The 19,458-nt window shown below is 48.0% G+C and overlaps 2 protein-coding genes across 2 annotated transcripts; both read left to right on the top strand.

Annotated features, from left to right (window-relative positions):
* Positions 1 to 549: 549 nt before the first annotated feature.
* Positions 550 to 1,607, top strand: LOC127030968 (olfactory receptor 12D1-like). Its single transcript, XM_050917647.1, has one exon. The coding sequence runs from the start codon at positions 597 to 599 to the stop codon at positions 1,605 to 1,607; it is 1,011 nt and encodes a 336-aa protein (XP_050773604.1). The 5' UTR covers positions 550 to 596.
* A 14,701-nt stretch (positions 1,608 to 16,308) lies between these two features.
* Positions 16,309 to 17,259, top strand: LOC127030967 (olfactory receptor 10A4-like). Its single transcript, XM_050917646.1, has one exon. The coding sequence runs from the start codon at positions 16,309 to 16,311 to the stop codon at positions 17,257 to 17,259; it is 951 nt and encodes a 316-aa protein (XP_050773603.1).
* The last annotated feature ends 2,199 nt before the right edge of the window (positions 17,260 to 19,458 follow it).

Raw genomic sequence — 19,458 nt, 5'->3', positions numbered from 1 at the left:
TGGAGTTATATAGAAGCAATATGATATTTTGTGTCTTATTATCTTTTCCTTTCCTAATACTCAGTTAGCTTTTTTGTCTGCTGCTGCATATTGAGTGGATGTTTTCAGAGAACTAGCCACAATGAGTCCACAATGATCTCTTCCTTGATTGGTAATAGCTAATTTAGACCTCATCATTTAATACGTATAGTTGGGATTCTGTTCTCCTATGTGCATTACTTTGCATTTATCAACTTTGAATTTCATCTGCCATTTTGTTGCCCAGTCACACAATTTTGTGAGCTCCCTTTGTAACTCTTGGCAGTTTGCTTTGCTCTTAGCTGTCTTGAGTAGTTTTGTATTGTCTGTGAATTTTGCCACCTCACTGTTTACCCCTTTTTCCAGATCTTTTATGGCTGTGCTGGACAGACCTGGTCCAATGAATCCCCATTCCCCTCAGTTTTATAAAGAAATGCAAACTGCCCTAATTATTCTGCCTCTTTTTACTGCTCAGTCATATCTGGGTACAGATTGCACCTGTGGCTGTAGCCAGAAAACAAAACCCCTAAGTGTTTGATTCCATCCAGCTCTGTTGGATTGGGAATAGGACCATTGAGATGGTGGTGGATGCTACCTTCAGCCTGTTTGCTTTTCTCCTGCTTTGTCCTCTTCCCTCCACAGCAATGGAGAACCAGACAGCGGTGAGTGAGTTTGTCCTCCTGGGCCTGAACCATCTCCTGGTGCTACAGTACCCTCTCTTTGTTCTCTTCCTCCTGCTCTACGTGACCAGCCTGCTGGGTAATGGGGCCATCATAGCTGTGATGTTGGCTGAGCCCCGGCTTCACACCCCCATGTATTTCTTCCTGGGCAACCTCTCCTGCCTGGACATCTTCTACTGCACGGTCACCGTGCCAAAGATGCTGGTCGGCTTCCCCTCGAGGCACCAAACCATCTCCTTTGCTGGCTGCCTTGCCCAGCTCCACTTCTTCCACTTTCTGGGCAGCAGTGAGGCCATGCTGCTGGCTGTCATGGCCTACGACCGCTATGTTGCCATTTGCAACCCGCTGCGCTACATGCTGGTCATGAGCCCACAGACCTGCCTGCTCCTGACAGCGGCCACCTGGTCCAGTGGCTTCCTGCATGCCCTGATGCACACAGTCATGACATCACAAGTGAATTTCTGTGGCCCCAATGAAATCCAGCACTTCTTCTGTGACATCAAGCCCCTTCTGAGCCTCGCCTGTAGCAGCACCCACCTCAATTTAACCCTGCTCAATATCGTTACCGGGGGCATTGGCCTGGGTTCCTTTGCCCTCACACTCCTCTCCTACCTCTACATCATCTCCTTCCTTCTCCTGAAGGTTCGCTCCCAGGAAAGCAGGAGAAAGACCTTCTCCACCTGCATCTCCCACCTCATGGTAGTGGCATTGCTCTATGTGCCAGTCATCTTCAATTACATGCTCTCCTCTGCGGGAAGCTCCTCTGATAGGGAGATGGTTGCCACCTTCATGTACAGCATTGTCACCCCAGCCCTGAACCCTCTGATCTACACCCTGAGGAACCAGGAAGTGAAATCTGCTCTGAGGAAAGCACTAAGGAGAAACTGCTTCCTGGAAAAGAATAACTGAAGTAGAGACAATAATCAACCCAACAAAGGGTCTGCCTCTGATATTGTCACGGAGAGTGGGCTGTACAATGTAAGGTCATATATTTTAGGGAAACATTAATTACCATTTGTTGTATTATTTACATTACAACCGTGCAGGGAAATCACAGGGTAGGGAACCATTCTAAATTGTCCTTGTCATCTCTATCTGCATCATAGCTGTACCAAGCGAAGAGAGCATTGGGAATGACTGAATCATCATTGTTCTAATGGTTTTTTTTTAACACCAGTGTGAATGAAACCTGCCCAAAACCAAAAAAGTTGGGGGAGAAGGGGGAGGGAGAGATGTTTGACCAATTTTTTTTTCAGGGTCTCAGGTTTTGATGAAAATTTGAAAAAAATTGAAAAGAGCAGACTCGTTCTGTGAACAGTTTTGTTTAGTCAAAACTCATTTTTAAATTAAAATAAACAAACGATGGAAATTTTTCAATAAACTTTTATTAGCATCCTGTCTGATTTATTATTATTACCATCTCAGGGTGGTAGAAATCTGCAGGTAAATTTGCTTCAGAGCTTTCATTTCAACAGAAGAGGTAAATATTTAGTTTTAAGAAATGTAAAAGTGACAAAAATGGCTATTGCAAATAAACTATAATTGTTTTTTCACGTTGGGTTTGTGCAGATTGGGTTGACCTTATGAGCTCCTCAGAAGTGAAAGATTAAAGGATTGGAGAACGTGCTTTCTAGTCGTGCACTCAGGGGGCTCATTCTATTTAGCTTAGCTAAAAGGATGGTTAAGGAGTGACGTGATCAGAGTCCATAAGTACCTACATGGAGAACAAATCATTAGTAATGGGCTCTACTGGCTAGTAGACACAGGTGTAACAGGATGGAAGTTGAAGCTAGAGCAATTCCTAGTGGAAATAAAAAGTGCCCATTTTTCACAGTGAGGGTGATTAATCACTGGAAGAACTTAGCAAGGGTTGAGTGGCTTCTCCATCAATGACAATTTTAAAATTTCCAAGGGGCTGAAGGAGTGCGCTGCCATTGGTATTCTTGGGACCTTTCCTGAGACAGAGGCTGGCAGTCAATATTTGCTGGTCGCTTTGGACTGCTTCACAAAAGGGCTTGTTGTGGCTTGTACAATAAGAGCTCTAGAGCTGTGACAGCAATTGCGGTCCTAGTGAATGAATTCTTCCCCACATGTGGGATTCCGGATGAGTAACACACAGATCAAGGGACACACTTTGAATACAAAGCATTTCTGCAGATTTGGGAAATTCTAGGGCTCCTCAAAACCTGTCCCACCCCAGCACACCCACATCTGATGGGATGGTGGAAAGGTTCGCTAGGACACAGGGAGCTGAGCAGGCTGCCTTTCTAGAACAGCACCGAAGGGACTGGGGCCAGCATGTCCCATTCCTTCAATGGCTTATAGCAGTGGTCTTCAACCAGGGGTACACGTACACCTGGGGTACACAGAGGCAAAGGCACCAACTTCCTTTCTACCTGGGGGGTGCTCGACCCCCCCTCTGCCCTATGCCCACCCCCACTCCATCTCTTCTTCCAAGTCCCCACTCCTACCCCACTTCCTCCTGCCACTGCTCCACCCCAGCCCCACCCCCACTCCACCCCTTCTTCAAGGCTTCACCCCTGCCCCACTTCCTCCCACCCCTGCTCCACCCCAGCCCACCTCCACTCCATCCCTTCTTCCAAGGCTCCACCCCTGCCCTGCCTCTTCGTACCTCCACTCTGTCTCCTTCCTGCCTCTTCCCACCCCCTCCCCCGAGTGCACCCCATCCCCGCTCCTCCCGTTCTCTCCCAGTGCCTCCTGCATGCAGCTGAACAGCTGTTCTGTGACATGCAGGAGATGCTGGGAGGGAGGGGGAGGAGTTGATCAGAGGGTCTGCCGGTGGGTGGGAGGCACTGGGAGGAGGGAGGGAGCTTGGCTGCCAGTGGTTGCTAAGCACCCGCTAAGTTTTTCCTGTGGGTGCTCCAGCTGTGGGGCACCGACGCAATGGGTGTCTATTCACGGAACTCTTCCAGAGGGTACATCAACTCTGTAGAAAAAGCACTAGCCGAGTCAGTACAAACTACAATTTCATACAGACAATGGCTTGTTCATACTGCTCTATAGACTATACACTGAAATGGAAGTGCAATATTTATCTTACAGTTAGGCCATTCAAGCAATTAAAAAATGAATCACACAATTAAAAAATTAATCGTGATTAGTTATGTGATTAATTGCATGTTTAATTGAGCTGTAAACAATAATAAAATACCATTTAAATATTTTTGGATGTTTTCTACATATTCAGATATATTGATTTTAATTAAACACAGAATACAAAGTGTACAGTGTTCACTTTATAGTTACTTTTTATTACAAATATTTGCATTGTAAAAAACAAAAGAAATAGTATTTTTCAATTCACCTAATACAAGTACTGTAGTGCAATCTTTTTATCGTGAAAGTTGAACTTACAAATGTAGAATTATGTCCAAAAATAGCTTCATTCAAAAAGAAAACAATGGAAAACTTTAGAGCCTGCAAGTCCACTCAGTCCTACTTCTTGTTCAGCCAATCACTCAGACAAACAAGTCTGATTACATTTGCAGGAGATAATGCTGCCTGCTTCTTGTTTACAGTGTCACCTGACAGTTACAGCTGGCACCATAAGATATTTACGTGCCAGATGTGCTAAAGATTCATGCTTCAACCACCATTCCAGGGGACATGTATCCATGCTGATGATGGGTTCTGCTTGATAACCATCCAAAGCAGTGCAGACTGACAGATGTTCATTTTCATTATCTGAGTCAGATGCCACCAGCAGAAGGTTGATTTTCTTTTTTGATGATTTGGGTTCTGTACTTTCCACAACGGAGTGTTGCTCTTTTAAGACTTCTGAAAGCATGCTTCACACCCCGTCCTACTTCAGATTCTTAAACCTTGGGTCGAGTGCTGTAGCTATTTTTAGAAATCTCACATTGGTACTTTGTTTACGTTTTGTCAAATCTGCGGTGAAAGTGTACTTAAAATGAACAACATGTGCTGGGTCGTCATCCGAGATTGCTATAACATGAAATATATGGCAGAATTCAGGTAAAACAGAGCAGGAGACATAAAATTCTCCCCCAGGGGGTTCAGGCACAAATTTAATTAATGCATTATATTTTTAATCAGCGTCATCAGCATGGAAGCATGTCCTCTGCAATAGTGATTGAAGCATGAATGGACATATGAATATTTAGCATATCTGGTACATAAATGCCTAGCAGTGCCGGCTACAAAATTGCCATGTGAATGCCTGTTGTCATTTTCAGCTGACATTGTAAATAAGAATGGGCAGTATTATCTTCTGTAAATGTAAACAAACTTGTTTGTCTTAGTGATTGGCTGAACAAGAAGTAGGACTGAATGGACTTGTAGGCTCTAAAGTTTTACATTGTTTTATTTTTGAATGAAGTTATGTAATAAAAAAAATCTATATTTGAAAATTGCACTTTCACGATAAAGAGACAGCACTACAGTACTTGTATGAGGTGAATTGAAAATGCTATTCCTTTTGTTTATCATTTTTACAGTGCAAATATTTTTAATAAAAAATAATAATATAAAGCGAGCACTGTACGCTTTGAATTCTGTGTTGTAATTGAAATAAATATATTTGAAAATGTAGGAAAACATCCAAATTATTTAACAAATTTCAATTGGTATTCTGTTGTTTAACTGTGCGATTAAAGTTACTTGTAGCTTTTTTTGCAATTACTTTTTTGAGTTAATCACATGCGTTAACTGCAATTAATTGACAGCCCTAATAACAATCCATTTATTTTATAATGATGTGGTTAAAAATGAGAAAGAAGCAAGTTTTCAATTTCTGTGTGGTTGTGACACTTTTGTCGTTTAGATCTGATTTTGTAAGCAAGTGGATTTTAAGTGAGGTGCAACTTGGTGGTACACCAGACAACTCAGACTCCTGAAAGGGGTACAGTAATGTGGAAAGGTTGAGTGCCCCTGGCTTATAGAACCGCAGCACAAAGCGTACTCCAACATTGCTCACATAAAGGCAAGAGCTCAGGATCCAGGCAAACCTCTTGTGTGGAGTTCTGATGAGTTATAAAAGATGCATGTCCTGGCTTGCCATGTGGTAACTTGCTGTAAGGGCAGGCCCTGCCAGGCTCTTGGCCTCTTCTGTGTCTCATGTGATTGCTGAAGTGTTGCTGTATTTTAACATGTCATTTGTTTGGTGTGCAAGCTGAGTCACCCAGGAATGGTATTTTTCTTTGATGCTTCCAACACACTTACCCGGCCCACCAGGGGCTTTCGCCACACAAGCGGTGACCCCTGTTTGAGAAACCCTGGGTTGGCAAAGCCCTGCCAGGTGGCTTTCCATGGTATGGTTCTAGGACTGGAGGGGTAGCCATGGGTTTGATATGAAATGGGCTCAGGCTACCAAACGGTCATCCCTTTTTACCAGCATTGAGACAGCACCTGGATCCCTTCCAACACCGAGAGATGAAACGTCCAGCTGAATTTGCTGTGAGCTAGCCTGTTCCTAACAACTGGGGAACATGGGATTTAAACAGCTCATGTATAAGCACAATATAATGACTCCTAAATGGAGTTTAAAGTGTGTGTGGTGATGGAGGGTTTGCAATTAGGCCCTTTGGGTATTAATTAAAAACATTATTGCGGCATGATCTAGCCCGAGCTCAGAGCAAGGAGTTTTCATTGGCATGACTGGTCCAAATCACTCCCTGGTGTAACTGCACCAATTTCACCATGGTTACACCAGGGATGTATCTGGCCCAGTGCATTGACATCACCGAGAGAGTGGCTCAGGTTCTGGTAACAGAGACAGAGACAGCACTGGAGCCAGTGGAATGACTCCAGATTCACACCGCCATGAGAATCTGGGCCATTGGGCAAGTTCAAAGTTCTCCAGTAGCTCAAAATACTAACGTGCCAGTTACACCAGATACTTTGTATGTGTCCGCACAACCTCCATCCCCACCACCAGGGATCTGAGTTTAGCACACTGGCTCTTTGGTGCCAAACTCGCAGGGCCAGAGTGTTAAAGGCATTTATTTGCCTCAAGATGTAGCTAGGCATCAAGTGAGATGTTCAAGTGCCTCATTGCTATTGAATCAATGGGCATTCAGGGCCTGCTTCCTTCTGAAAATGTCACTGGGTGCCTGCATTTTTTCTAGCCACTTAAATACCATTCAAAATCTTGCCCTCAGGAGAAAATTGAGCTAAAGGGCAAACTCCATAGATGATATTTGTTAGAATTGGGTCCTTCCTCTTCTGTCTCTCATCACTGTGGAGTGAAATCAGAACCAAACACACAGAGAATACTCCCTTCATTGGGAGCTCCTAGATTCATACTTTCAGAGCTCTCAAAACAGAAGAGGTCATGATGAGCATCTTGTTTTACCTCCTGCAAACTACAGGCCAGTGATTTTCTCCTCCCTCTTAAATGTGGACCAGACCCACTGAGCTAGGCGCTATTCTAATGATAGGGCTCCTTCAATCTCTCCTGCTGAAGCTGTTCCACTTTGGATAAATACTGAAATAGTCATTGGAGGACTCCATCTTGGGTCTTCCACTGCCCCGCTGAATGCACGACCCACTAGGCTGTAGTGTCAGGCCTGGTCTACACTACACAGTTAGGTCGACATAAGGCAGCTTCCGTCGACGTAGTCATGTCAGTGTCCACACTACAGCCTTGCTCCTGCCCAGGTAAGTGCCCCACTCCCTCCACATCATCACTCCACCTCCACCAGAGCCGTAGGGCTTATGGCGGTGTAGTTAGGTTACTTTCGTCGATTGGCTCCTGCTGTGAAATTGACAAGAAAGCCAGGCAGCAAGAGCCCAGCTGCTCCCTGCTCCTCTGGAGAGTTAGGAGGCCAGACCCCACTCCCAGCTGGGAGCTGGGGCTTCTCCACACCAGTTCTCCCAAGGGGCCGTGAAATTGACAAGGCTCTCCAGCTCCTGTCAGGAAATGGGGACTTGAGAAACCTAGGGTGGGTTCCCCTGCTCCCAGTGGGGAATGGGGAACCGAGGGTGGGGACAGCCTGCCAGGAGCCTGGGAGTCTGTGCGCAGCCAAGCTTCCAGCAGGAAGCTGCCAGTGAAGCTGAGAGCCCGGGCTCTCAGCTCCGGACACAGCCCCTTTTAGGTAGGTGGAAGCGCTCCTCGTGAGGCCATGCACCACCGACACAGGAAGGGTTGTGTGACCATGCACCGCTGCGGTAATTACTGCAGTGGCTGTAAGTCCGCCTACTATAGGGCGACTTTACTTTCTAGTCTAAACATACCCCTAGTGTCTCTCTTGCGCTCTCTCTCCTCCTGGCCCAATGACTGAATTCTATCTCTACTGCTGTGATGCTCAGCGACAGCCATGAAATTAAAGGAAGCCACAGAACTGTAACAATAAACAAGGAGAAGAAGACTTGACACGTGATTAGACTTGGCTGAAAATTTTCCATCAAAATCCAAATTCCTGAAACTGTAAACTTTCAGCTGATTTCTTTCCCCAATTTTCAGTCCCAAATTTTGAGTGTGGGCTGTTCTTGGGCCACATTTTTTTAATTTCAGTTCCTGAGTAGTGAAATGTTTTTGGTTTCCAATTTTTCAATGAAAAGTCTAAATGTACCATGGAAAATTGGAACAAAAACTCAAACCGTTTTGTTTTGATCTAAATGTCCTCTGGGAAAGAAAAAAGACCAACAACACTTGACAGCACCTTGCTGATCAGAATGGAAACCGTTGGTAAGTCCCAACCCATTAGCATTAATTGACTGTCTCTGTGTAGTGAGGCGGCCTGGCTCCCAGCCGCTCCAGAGAGGCACAAGTCCTTACAGACGCCAAAGTGGGTGGAGCCACAGGAGCCTGCGGTCCCCCGCCCCCAGAGGTCAAGGAGCAGGTCAGGAAGTATAAAAGCCCAGCCCCAGAGCTCAGAAGCTGCCTGGCCACCGGAGAGGCCAGACGCTGGTGCCTTAGCTCCCGCTGGGGAGACTCCTGCTACCTGCGACTGACCCGAGGACTAGCTGTACCTGCGGAGCCTGGATGCCGACCGGCTCTGGAAGAGCCCCTAGGCCGGCCTGTACAAAGGGACCCAGAGGAGCTGCCCAGTTTACCCCTCGCTCAGTATCCTGAGGAGCCCATGGTGTGGGATGCTGCGGAAGACGCCGCCGAGACGGAGGTACCGATAGAGGGGAAGGTCGGAAGTAGCCTGGGGGCAGCCGACCCTAGTCTGGCTGCAGCACACCCAGAGCCAATGTCAGTGTGTTGCGGCCAGGATCCCCACTGACACAGCAGCAGGCTGCCTGCCGCTGTTATGGCCCTGGGCTGGGAAGCAGAGGAGTGGGCAGGTCTGCATCCCCCCTGCCACCTGACTCACGGGTGGCAGTCTCCCCCCTTGCCCCGACGCTCAGGCCCAGGAGCCTGGGCTTACCTTACAGAACTGTTTGCTCAGCCCTGCCTGAGGGCCTGAGCCCTGAGCTTTCGTTTGTTGCCCCAGCTAGTGAGGCGGCCTGGCTCCCAGCCACCCCAGAGAGGGGCGAACCCCGACAGCACATGCTTACATGTGGTACCAGAAGCGGGGATCTCCGTCCCAAACCCTGATCCCTGTGAGGAGGGATCTGAGGAGACTTGTTCGAGGCAGCCATGGACCTGGACAAGCTTATTAAATTCTTGGCAGAGAACCAACAGCAGCAGCAGCAGGCGGCCCAGCTTCAGCAGCAGCAGCAGCAGGCCGCCACCCAGCTCCAGCAGTAGCAGCAACTGGTCCAGCAGCTTGAGACACAACAGCAACAGCTGATCGTGGAACTGGGATACCAGAACAGGGACCACTAGCAACAATGCCTGCAGCAGCTGGCGACATTACTGCCCCATCCCGCCGAGCCCCAGTCGGTGGGGCCCCTGGCACCACCCGGCAACACCCTGCATATCTGGCTAATGAAGATGAGCCCCAACAATGACCCGAAGGCCTTTCTCGTAACATTTGAACGGGTGGCAGTCGTCGCTGGTTGGGTTCCAGACCAATGGGCTATCCTCCTGGCCCCGTACCTGACTGGGACCGCTCAGATGGTCTATCGGGGCCTGTCCACGGATGCAGCATGGGACTACAGCCAAGTAGAGGCGGCAATTTTTGATGCCCTGGACATGAGTCCGGAAACTTCCGGCAGCGGTTTCAGAGCTTGACCTACCCCACAGGGGCCAGGCCCCGGATGGTGGCTCAGGAGCTAAGGAAGGCGTGCAAGCGGTGGCTGCAGCCCGAAAGACGAACTCCGGAGTTGCTCGCTGAACAAATTGTGCTGGAACAATTTGTCCACATACTCCCGCCGTGAGGAAGGGCCTGGGTCCTCTGTCATCGGCCTGCGATGCTAGACGCCGCCATCACCCTGTTGGAGGACTTTCTAGCCGCCGAGGCACTGGTGGGTCTGACAATTAGAGTAGCCTCCCCCCGGTTGGGTGCTCTAGCCCAGAGAGGAGGGGGACGCCTGCCTGGATTGACTCACAAGTTTCCTTGTGGGGCCCAGAGCCCCGGACCCGTTGAGTGGAGGCCCCAGGGTGACAAGCTCCAGCACCTTCTCCAGTCGCTCGAGGGGTCAACCGGAGCCCTCCCAGGGGAGCCGCAGGAACACGTCCACGGCTGGGACGGGCAGATCTTGGGCCCTGTTTTTCCTGCAGGGAGTATGGCCATTTACAACAGGACTGCACAGCGATGGAGTGCAACTTTGGCCAGGTTTGCTCAGGGGAAGCCCGTGCCTGAATTCCACAAGGCGCCAAGATCACAGTGCCAGTGGTCATTGAGGGTTACCCAACGGTGGCCCTCATTGATTTAGGCTGTGGCCAGACACTGAACTGCCAAAACTTAAGCTCCCAGGCCGATGCCCGTCTGGGGATGAACCAGTTGCAGTTTATCCACGGGAACATACGATTCTACCCCAGTACTTGAGCCTAGGTAACAGTAGACGGGTTACCCGACCGATGGTGGTGGGTCTCGCCCTGCACCTTGCATATCCAGTGATCCTGGGGCGGGACTGGCAGGAGTTCCCAGAAGTCCTGTGCTGCAACACCGGGGAACGCCCGAAGGTCACGCCAGTCTTGGAAGGAGACCCCCCGAAACCGGAGAAGGGGAAGCACTCGACCCTACCAAACCAATGCGAGAATCGGAGGACTCTCCCCCGGAAGCTGTTGGGGAGCCCTCGCTTCACACTGACTTTTGCCGTGATCAAAGGGCCGATCCCACGCTCAAGCAGGTGTATGAGCAGTTGACCACGGTCGATGGCACCGTCATTGATCCATACCGGGAGGCCCAGTGGCCACACTTTGAACTGCATAAGGAGCGCCTTTATCGGGTGGAGAGGGACCCCCGCATGGGGGAGTCCCAGGCCCAACTCCTTGTACCCCAATGCCATTGGCGAGTCATCATGAAACTAGCCCACAACGTCCCGGCGGCTGGACACCTGGGCCACAAGAAGACTCTGTCCCAGATATTGATGCGCTTCTTCTGGCCGGACATACACCAGGAGGTAAGAAACTATAAGTCCTGCCCAGACTGCCAGTTGGCTGCTCCTGCACAGACCCCAAAGGCGCCCCTGCTCCCCATACCCTTGATCGAAACCCCCTTTAAGCGTGTGGCCATGGACTTAGTGGGGCCTCTCCCCAAAAGCATTGCCGGGTTTCAGTATACACTGGTCATGGTGGATTATGCTACCCAGTTCCCCGAGGCAATACCCTTCCAAAACCTCACTGCCCACAGTATCGCAGGTGAGCTCGTGAAGATCTTCGCCCGCATAGGCCTGCCCCGGGAGATTCTCACAGACCAGGGCACCAACTTTACTTCTTGGCTGTTGCGACAGGTGTGTGAGCTACTGGGGATCAAGCAGCTACGTATGTCCATCTCCCATCCCCAGACCGACGGGTTGGTCGAACGATTTAACCGGATCCTTAAGGACATGCTGCGCAAGATCCCCCAAGAAGATCTCGGCCGATGGGACCAGTTACTTCCACCTCTGCTCCTGGCGGTTCGGGAGGTTCCTCAGTCATCTACAAAATTTTCCCCTTTTGAATTACTGTACGGTCGTCGCCCAGGGGGCCTATTGGACCTAATGAGGGAGACATGGGAGCAAGCCCCGTCACCCGCCTAGAGCCTCTTAAAATACGTACTCCAGCTCCAGGAGCGTCTTACGCAGGCTAGGGCCCTGGCACACGAGAATTTGAAGGCCGCCAAGAAGCTCAGACACAGACCTACAACCAGGATGCCCGGACTCGCAACTTCCAACCCGGAGATCGGGTTTTACTCCTCCTCCCCTCAAGCGAATCAAAGATTCCGGCCCGGTGGCAAGGGCCTTATGAGGTGGTCCGAAAGATTGGGCCTGTCACGTATGAGATCCACCAGCCCGACTGGCGCAAGAAAAGGCAACGCTATCATGTGAACCTTCTCAAACCTTGGCGGGAGCGAGAGGGACTCTTAATTAATCCATACCTGCCGGAACCTGAGCTGGGTCCCCAGATAACATGTTCGGAGGACCTCGGAGGGCCCCAGCTTGGAGAGACACTGACCGAGGAACAACTCAAACAGACCCAGTGTATCCCTCGCACCTTCACAACCCAACCGGGATACACCACCCTCGTCCAGCACACCATTCAGACAGAGCCTGGGGTGGTGATCCGGGGCATGACCAGGCCCTTGCCATATCACATGCGATAGGTCATCGAAGAGGAAGTACAGGCCATGCTGGACCTGGGAGTCATCGAACCGTCACAAAGCGAATGACGCAGCCCGGTAGTGCTGGTACTGAAGCCCGATGGCACCCAACGGTTCTGCATCGATTTAAGATGTGTCAATGCCATCTCAAAGTTCGATGCGTATCTGATGCCCCGGGTAGGTGAACTGCTCAGCTGGTTGGGAGAGGCCTGCTACATTACCACCCTTGATCTGAGCAAGGGATATTGGCAGATCCCCCTCGAGCCGGCCTCCAGGAAGAAGACCACTTTTGCCACCCCTACGGGTCTGTATCAGTTTACGCGGATGCCCTTCAGCCTCCATGGGGCCCCAGCCACGTTTCAGCGGCTGATGGACTGCCTCCTCCAGCCCCATCGTGTCTACGCTGCTGCCTACCTGGATGATGTCATTATTTATAGTCACCAATGGGAGAACCATCTAGAGCGGGTAGCAGCAGTCCTGAGGTCCCTGCGGACAGCCGGGTTAACTGCCAACCCAAAGAAGTGCCACATTGGCTGGTAAGAAACGACCTACCTGGGGAATGCCACAGGGAATGGACAGGTAAAACCCCTTGTGGGAAAAGTTCAGACCATTGCAACCTGCCCACCGCCGGCCACAAAATGCCACGTATGCCAGTTCCTGGGACTGGCCGGCTATTATTGGCGGTTCATCCCCCAATTTGTTACAATTGCGGCCCCCTTGACTGGACTGTTGACCAAGGATAGCCCGTGGAAAGTAGTATGGACCCGAGAGTGCGTGAGCCCTGAACTGTTATTTGTTGCCCCGCCCTGACCTAGGGCCCGGGCTTAGTATACTGAACTGTTTGCTCAGCCCCTGCCTGAGGGTCTGAGCCCCTGAACTATTGTTTGTGCTCCGCCCTGACCTAGGGCCTAGGCTTAATAGACTGAACTGTTTGCTCAGCCCCTGCCTGAGGGCCTGACCCCTGAGCTGATGTTTGTTGCTCCAGTTAGTGAGGCGGCCTGGCTCCCAGCCGCCCTAAAGAGGGGCGAACCCCGACAGCACACGCTTACACTCTGTTAGAACGCTAAACAGAGTGGGCAAAGATTGAATTGCTTATAAAGTCCGAATTCCCCTGAGTCCGTTTCCATCTTGCCCCTGATGGATATTGATTGCGCTATACAGCACTTCTCCCCTAACACTAATTTGGAGCAAACAAACAAGAAGAGCATTATTAGCCTGTTTGGTGGGTCACATACTTGAGGGACAAGCCACCTGCTCTATTTTGGCCATCACATTCTCTGGGGATCTTAGGGAGAGTTTAAAAGCTCCTCTTCACTCCATTCCCGGGTACTCAGCATCAGTAACACAAGCACGAGGAAACAAATTTTTCATCTCAGAGTTTGGCGTTTGCCTAGCGAGTTAGGTGTCCAGATCCCGTTGACTTTGCTCTGAAAACCCCAGCCCACTAGTGCCAAGGAAGCTCCGTCATTGCTTCAGAGGCTGCTGTGATTTGAAAAGTTTGTCCATAACAAAGATTACAAATCAGAGATTAAGCAACAAAAGGCTCCTTGGCTTGGCGGAGGGTGAGTTAAGTGGGGAGGGCTGTGTTGGTTCACCACTCACCAGCCCAGATAAGAGCAATGGAAGATGCTGGAAATGAAGAACCTCAAGGATGAAGCCCTCAATCTCACCGCTTGCTAAGCAAAGGTAATCTCATGGTGAAAGCAGTCAAGGTGGCTTCAATCCCTCGCTTTGGGACCCTGGGCAAAGTGACATTTTTTTAAAAGCACCAAAATAATTTAGGAGCCTAAATCTCCTTGACTTTCAAAAAGATCTAGGCTCCTCCGTGTCTACAGGACAGATTGGCAACATTATTTAGGTGCCTGAAGATGCAGACAGACTCCTAGTGGAATTTTCAGAAGTGTTTGAATACATTAGCTGCATAACTCTCATTGATTTCACTGGCGGTAGGTTCCTAGCCTGCTTGGGTGCTTTTGAAATTCCCAGCAGGGGCCTAAATACCTTGGAAAATCTGGCCCTTAGGCACCTTCAGAAAATTTCACCCTCGGTCACTTTGTGCCTCAGTTTTCCTATCTGAAATATGTTGTAAATAGTAGTTCATTGTCTGGCTTCTGTATTCAGATTAACATGCCCACTGAGGCAAGAACTGCCTCTCACTATGTCTGTGCAGCACCTGGCCCAATGGGGCTGTTATTCTGCATGGGCCCTGTAGGTCCTATGGTGGTTTAAATATCAATAAGATTTGTTTTGTCCCCTATGGAACAAATACCCTATGGGTATTGGGAGAGTGAAGCATCATTCACGGCTGCTTTCTGTGTGCTTTCTGTTCTCTGGCTGATGGCAGAAATTCACTCTCACCAGCATAAAGTTCAATAAAAACATATACATGATTGGCTGGCATATGACATATTTTGGAAAGAGACTCAGGAAGACACCAAGTCTTGAGCAGCTTACTCAGTTTTTATCCAGTCTTTACTCCTTCCAAGCTCTCGCTGACTTTGCCTGAATCCCAAGTGAGCTTCAGCATTTGAGCAACGGTGAGGGAAGTGTCAGAGAGCGTACAATGTTGCAGTGCCCTCGTAGTGCTCCGCCTATTGTGATGCTAGGACAAAGAACTACCTTAGAGACAACCTAATGCCTTTCCAAAGGGAAGAGGATGTAGGAGACCCTATTCACAGTTGCTTTGCACCTTGAGTCACCATTCACAAGTGTGCAAAAGAGTGCAAAGCAGGGGTGAAATGCAACTACCAGTGTGAATGAATGGAGAGTTTTTACATGGCCTTGTTTCTTTTAAAGACACATCCTGTCTTGATTTAAAAATTGCCAGTGATGCAAAATCCACCACAACATTTGGTAAATTGTTCCAATGGTTAATTACCCTGATGGTTACAAAACGTATGGCTGATTTCCAGTCTGAATTTGTCTAGCTTCAGCTTCCAGCCTTTTGAAGCCACTTTGAATTCTCTTTGCTCAGGTGTTCAAGACAACACAGCAGACAGGGCAGTGGGAGAATTAGACCATTTTATTTTATTGCACAGGTTTCCATAAACCTTCCTGTAAGGTATCTATCTATCTATCTAATCTCCTGGTCAGTGATTGACACATCTTCTCTTAAAAGTGTTGGTTGGATGAACTCTGAGTGCCTCGTGAAGGTGTCAGAGAGAGGGAAGTTATTGGTGACTTGGGTTGTGAGGGATCTGTTTGCTGCACCCACTTTGCTTTTGGATGGAGGTTCATACTGAAGATCTCCATACTGCAGCTCCCCTGATGCCCTGTGCTTTGCAAAAGAGCTACTTCAGCAGACAAACTTGGAACTGGAGGTGTCTGAAAGATGCAGAAAAAATGAATGATTTTTTATGAGTTTTTTCTTTTTTCTGTTTAAATCTAAAATTGGATTTATGAGCAAAAAATATTGAAAACTCAAAATTTGGAAAATTGAATCTTTTCTGCTTAGAACAAATCATGGATTAGATTCCCAAGGCACTGGGGTAGGCTCTTTCCTGGGGAGCCAGGGTGGGCTAGTGAATAAGAATTTAATCAGAGCTTTTCCTTTGACCTGCTGTGAGACCTTAGAAAAATCACATCTTTTCACTCTTCATCAGCTTGCTCATATGCAGAATGGAGATAATGGTACGTACTCACCTTTGTCAACTGCTTTGAGATCTGCAGTTTAAAAAAAGAGAAATACTCTTATGATTCAGTGTTAAAATTGTGATGGATTGTGTAGGGACAGAATCTTCTTTGGTTATTCCAGCTTCCTACTCAGAAATATCAAAGGGGTATTTTTCAGGATGTTAAAAGTTAGAATTGATGCCAGATATGTATTATGAAACCTCCAGTAAGCTAGCGGGTGTATAGAGTGGGGACTTGCTGGCCAATCCACCTCTGTCCACTACCATCAATTTATCTTCCCACAAAAACATTTAACACCTGTAAATTTCTTTGCATTCTTTGCAGTCTCCATGGACTCTGCATGAGTCAAGTAAGTTGAAGAGATGTGGAAAAGCAACCAGACCTGTGTGACAGATATCGTGTTCCTGGGGTTCTCAGATTTCCAGGCACTGCAAGTCCTGCTCTTTGTGGTGGTATTCACCTTCTACATGGTGGCCCTGCTGGGTAACTCTCTGATAGTTATTGTCACAGTGACAGATTGGGCTTTTTGCACCCTGATGTATTTCTTCCTCAGGAACTTGTCCTTCTTGGAAATTGGCTATACCTCGGTTGTGATCCCCAAGATGCTGCTGAACCTACTGTCAGAGACCCAGACCATCTCCTTTGCGGGCTGCAGCACTCAGATGTACTTCTTCATTCTCTTCAGCATCACAGAGTGCTGCCTGCTTTCCGTTATGGCGTATGACCGCTACGTGGCCATATGCCACCCCCTGAAATACACCTTTGTTATGAGCCAGAGAGTCTACGCTCAGATGGCAGCTGGTTCCTGGACCATTGGTACCTTGGTGGCTTTCTGTCAAACAGCTTCAATATTTACTCTGCCTTTCTGTGGGTCTAATACTACCAACCATTTCTTCTGTGACGTTCTCCCTGTGCTCAGACTGGCCACCACAGACACCCGCAAGAATGAAGCTGCTGTTGCCATAGTGACAGTGGTCTTTATCTTCATCCCATTTTTGCTCATTCTCTTGTCCTACATCCTCATCCTCTCTGCCATCCTGAGGATGCCCTCAGCTGCGGGCCAGCGCAAAGCCTTCTCCACCTGCTCCTCACACCTCATTGTGGTTTCTCTCTTCTATGGGACTGTCACGTTCATCTATGTGAGGCCCAAGTCAGTCTATTCTCTGGGTAGTGACAGACTGCTCTCTCTGCTCTACACGGTGGTGACGCCCATGTTCAACCCCATTGTTTACAGTCTAAGGAACAAGGAGGTGAGGAGAGCACTCAGAAAGTCAATAGTAAGACAGACTTCCTTCCTCATATGGTGTGGGTGAAGAGTGACTTTTATTTGTGGGACATTGGGGGCAGGGGGAGGTCATTGCTCATTTCCAGTGTTTTCTAAAACTATTGTGAACCTGGTTTTCACCACTCTTGCATGAGCCTCCTCTGTTACTCTTGATTTACACCAGTGTAAGTAACTCCATTGCCATTAAATGGACCCAGTTCTCCTTTCATTTGCTGGCTTGTAAATAAGAAATAACCACAGCTGGTTGAATGGCACTGTGCAGCTGTAAAGTCTTTGACTCTGCCCATAACTATGCTTCCTGGACATGAGAACATGTGTATCTTATACAGATTGTTTGATTTAAAAGACAGGGTGTTTGGCACACCAACTCGGCTCTCTTATAGCATCTCTCAGCATGGTGGGCTCTGTAAAACAAGGAATAGCGACACTCTGCAGAAAAGTGATTATGTACAAATTAGGGCTGTTGTGCCATATTGGCTGGCTAATGAGAGAAGTGAGCAAACCTATAAATAAATGGTCCAGCTCCTCTGTCTGCTTCTGCTTGGGATGTTAGTTCTTTACGACTGTTGAGCTAACCATTGTGGATTCATTAAAGTGTCTGTAAATCCTAGAAATTCCAGGGGGTTTAGCGCAGATGATTAGTTACTGGAAGTTCATCCCAGCAATTGATTGGTTATTTATCAATCAGAGTGAAGCAATTAGCTGCATGCAGTCAGTGACCAATCACAAATAAGGAATAGTTAAGGTGAACAATTCACGACAACTCACTGGCTGAAAACTGTACAAGTAACATTTTCATGTGTCAGTTGGTCCTGTTCTCTTCCATTGAAGCTCAGGGGGAAGTCATCACACACAATCCACAAAACCCATCAGTACAGGGAGCTGGGACTACACACAAAACCATGGACAGACACGTCTGTCACTGGAGCTAAAGGAAATAACTTTAGGCTGGTAGCTGGGATGACTCTTTAGTCTTTCTGAGGCTGCATCCACAAGCGAGACCATGCTCCAATGCCAGCATATTACAAATGTTCATGGTGTGGGAAGGGAGAATGGAGCTGGCCCTTATGTTCCACTAAGTCTGCAGGTTGGCTGGAGAGCCATTACTTTATGTAGGCTTGCTGCCATGACACAGGTTCAAATCCCTCCACTGGTTCTGAGGTAGGTCAGCCAACTGGGGTAGCAAGTTAGGGAGCCCCTGACATAGGTTCTGGAACTATGGGTGATGAGGGTGCTGCAGCACCCCCTGGCTTGAAGTGGTTTCCTTTATATTCAGGATTTGAAGTTTGGTTCAATGAGTCTCAGCACCCCCACTATATAATTTGTTCCACCACCCCTGGCCCTTGATGATGCTCAAACACAGCTAAGTTGGGTCAGAAGACTGGCTCAACCAAACACTTCATCAACTGACCCCCATCCGAGTGAGAGGATGTTGAACATACCAGAGATTTCACTTCAGCACAATCCAAAACCAAGATGATATAATTAAAAACAAGACTTAGCACAGAACAGAGCCAGAATATCATATTACAGCTGAACAGAAAAAGGGGGCTAGGGATAGGGTTACCAGATGTCCTGATTTTATAGGGACAATCCTGATGTTTGAGTCTTTTTCATATATAGGCTCTTATTACCCTCCATCCCCATCCCAATTTTTTACACTGGCTGTCTGGTCACCCTAGATGGGGGAAAGAGTTGGAGAATGACTTTTAATTGAAAAACAAAAAATCCCCAGATCAATATGTATGATTTCAACAAATGAAAACCAAAATTTTCAATATAGATCCAGAAAAAATTCAATTTACTGTTGAGAATTTTAGATATCAAACAAAATAAGATATCACAATCCCCCCCCAAACAACAACAACAACAACATTTTTTATGGGAATTTCCATTTAGTTAAAAAGTCACTCTTTGGACAAATAAATGTTTTGGCGACATTTTTTGACCTGCTTTAACCTCAACACAATCCAAGACTCAGGTGGGGTAATTAAAATCTAGAATTGTTAAGAACGGAGAGACATCATCAGATTTTAACCAACTGTGCAGTATGTTAAACCAGATGGACAGTCCTCTGGGTAGTTTTGCAATAAAAGAACAGCCTCACCTTTCTAGAGAGGCCTTTTTTCCTCACTTCCTGTGATGCATTAAGCTACTTGGTATGTCAGAGAAGAATCTTCCCTTGTTTCCTCTCTATTGTTACATACATTGATTGCCCCAGATCATG

Source organism: Gopherus flavomarginatus, chromosome 11 (assembly GCF_025201925.1).
Source record: "Gopherus flavomarginatus isolate rGopFla2 chromosome 11, rGopFla2.mat.asm, whole genome shotgun sequence".
Taxonomy (NCBI): Eukaryota; Metazoa; Chordata; order Testudines; family Testudinidae; genus Gopherus; species Gopherus flavomarginatus.
The sequence above is the reverse complement of the archived record's forward strand: the minus strand, read 5'-3'. Positions and strand labels throughout refer to the sequence as shown.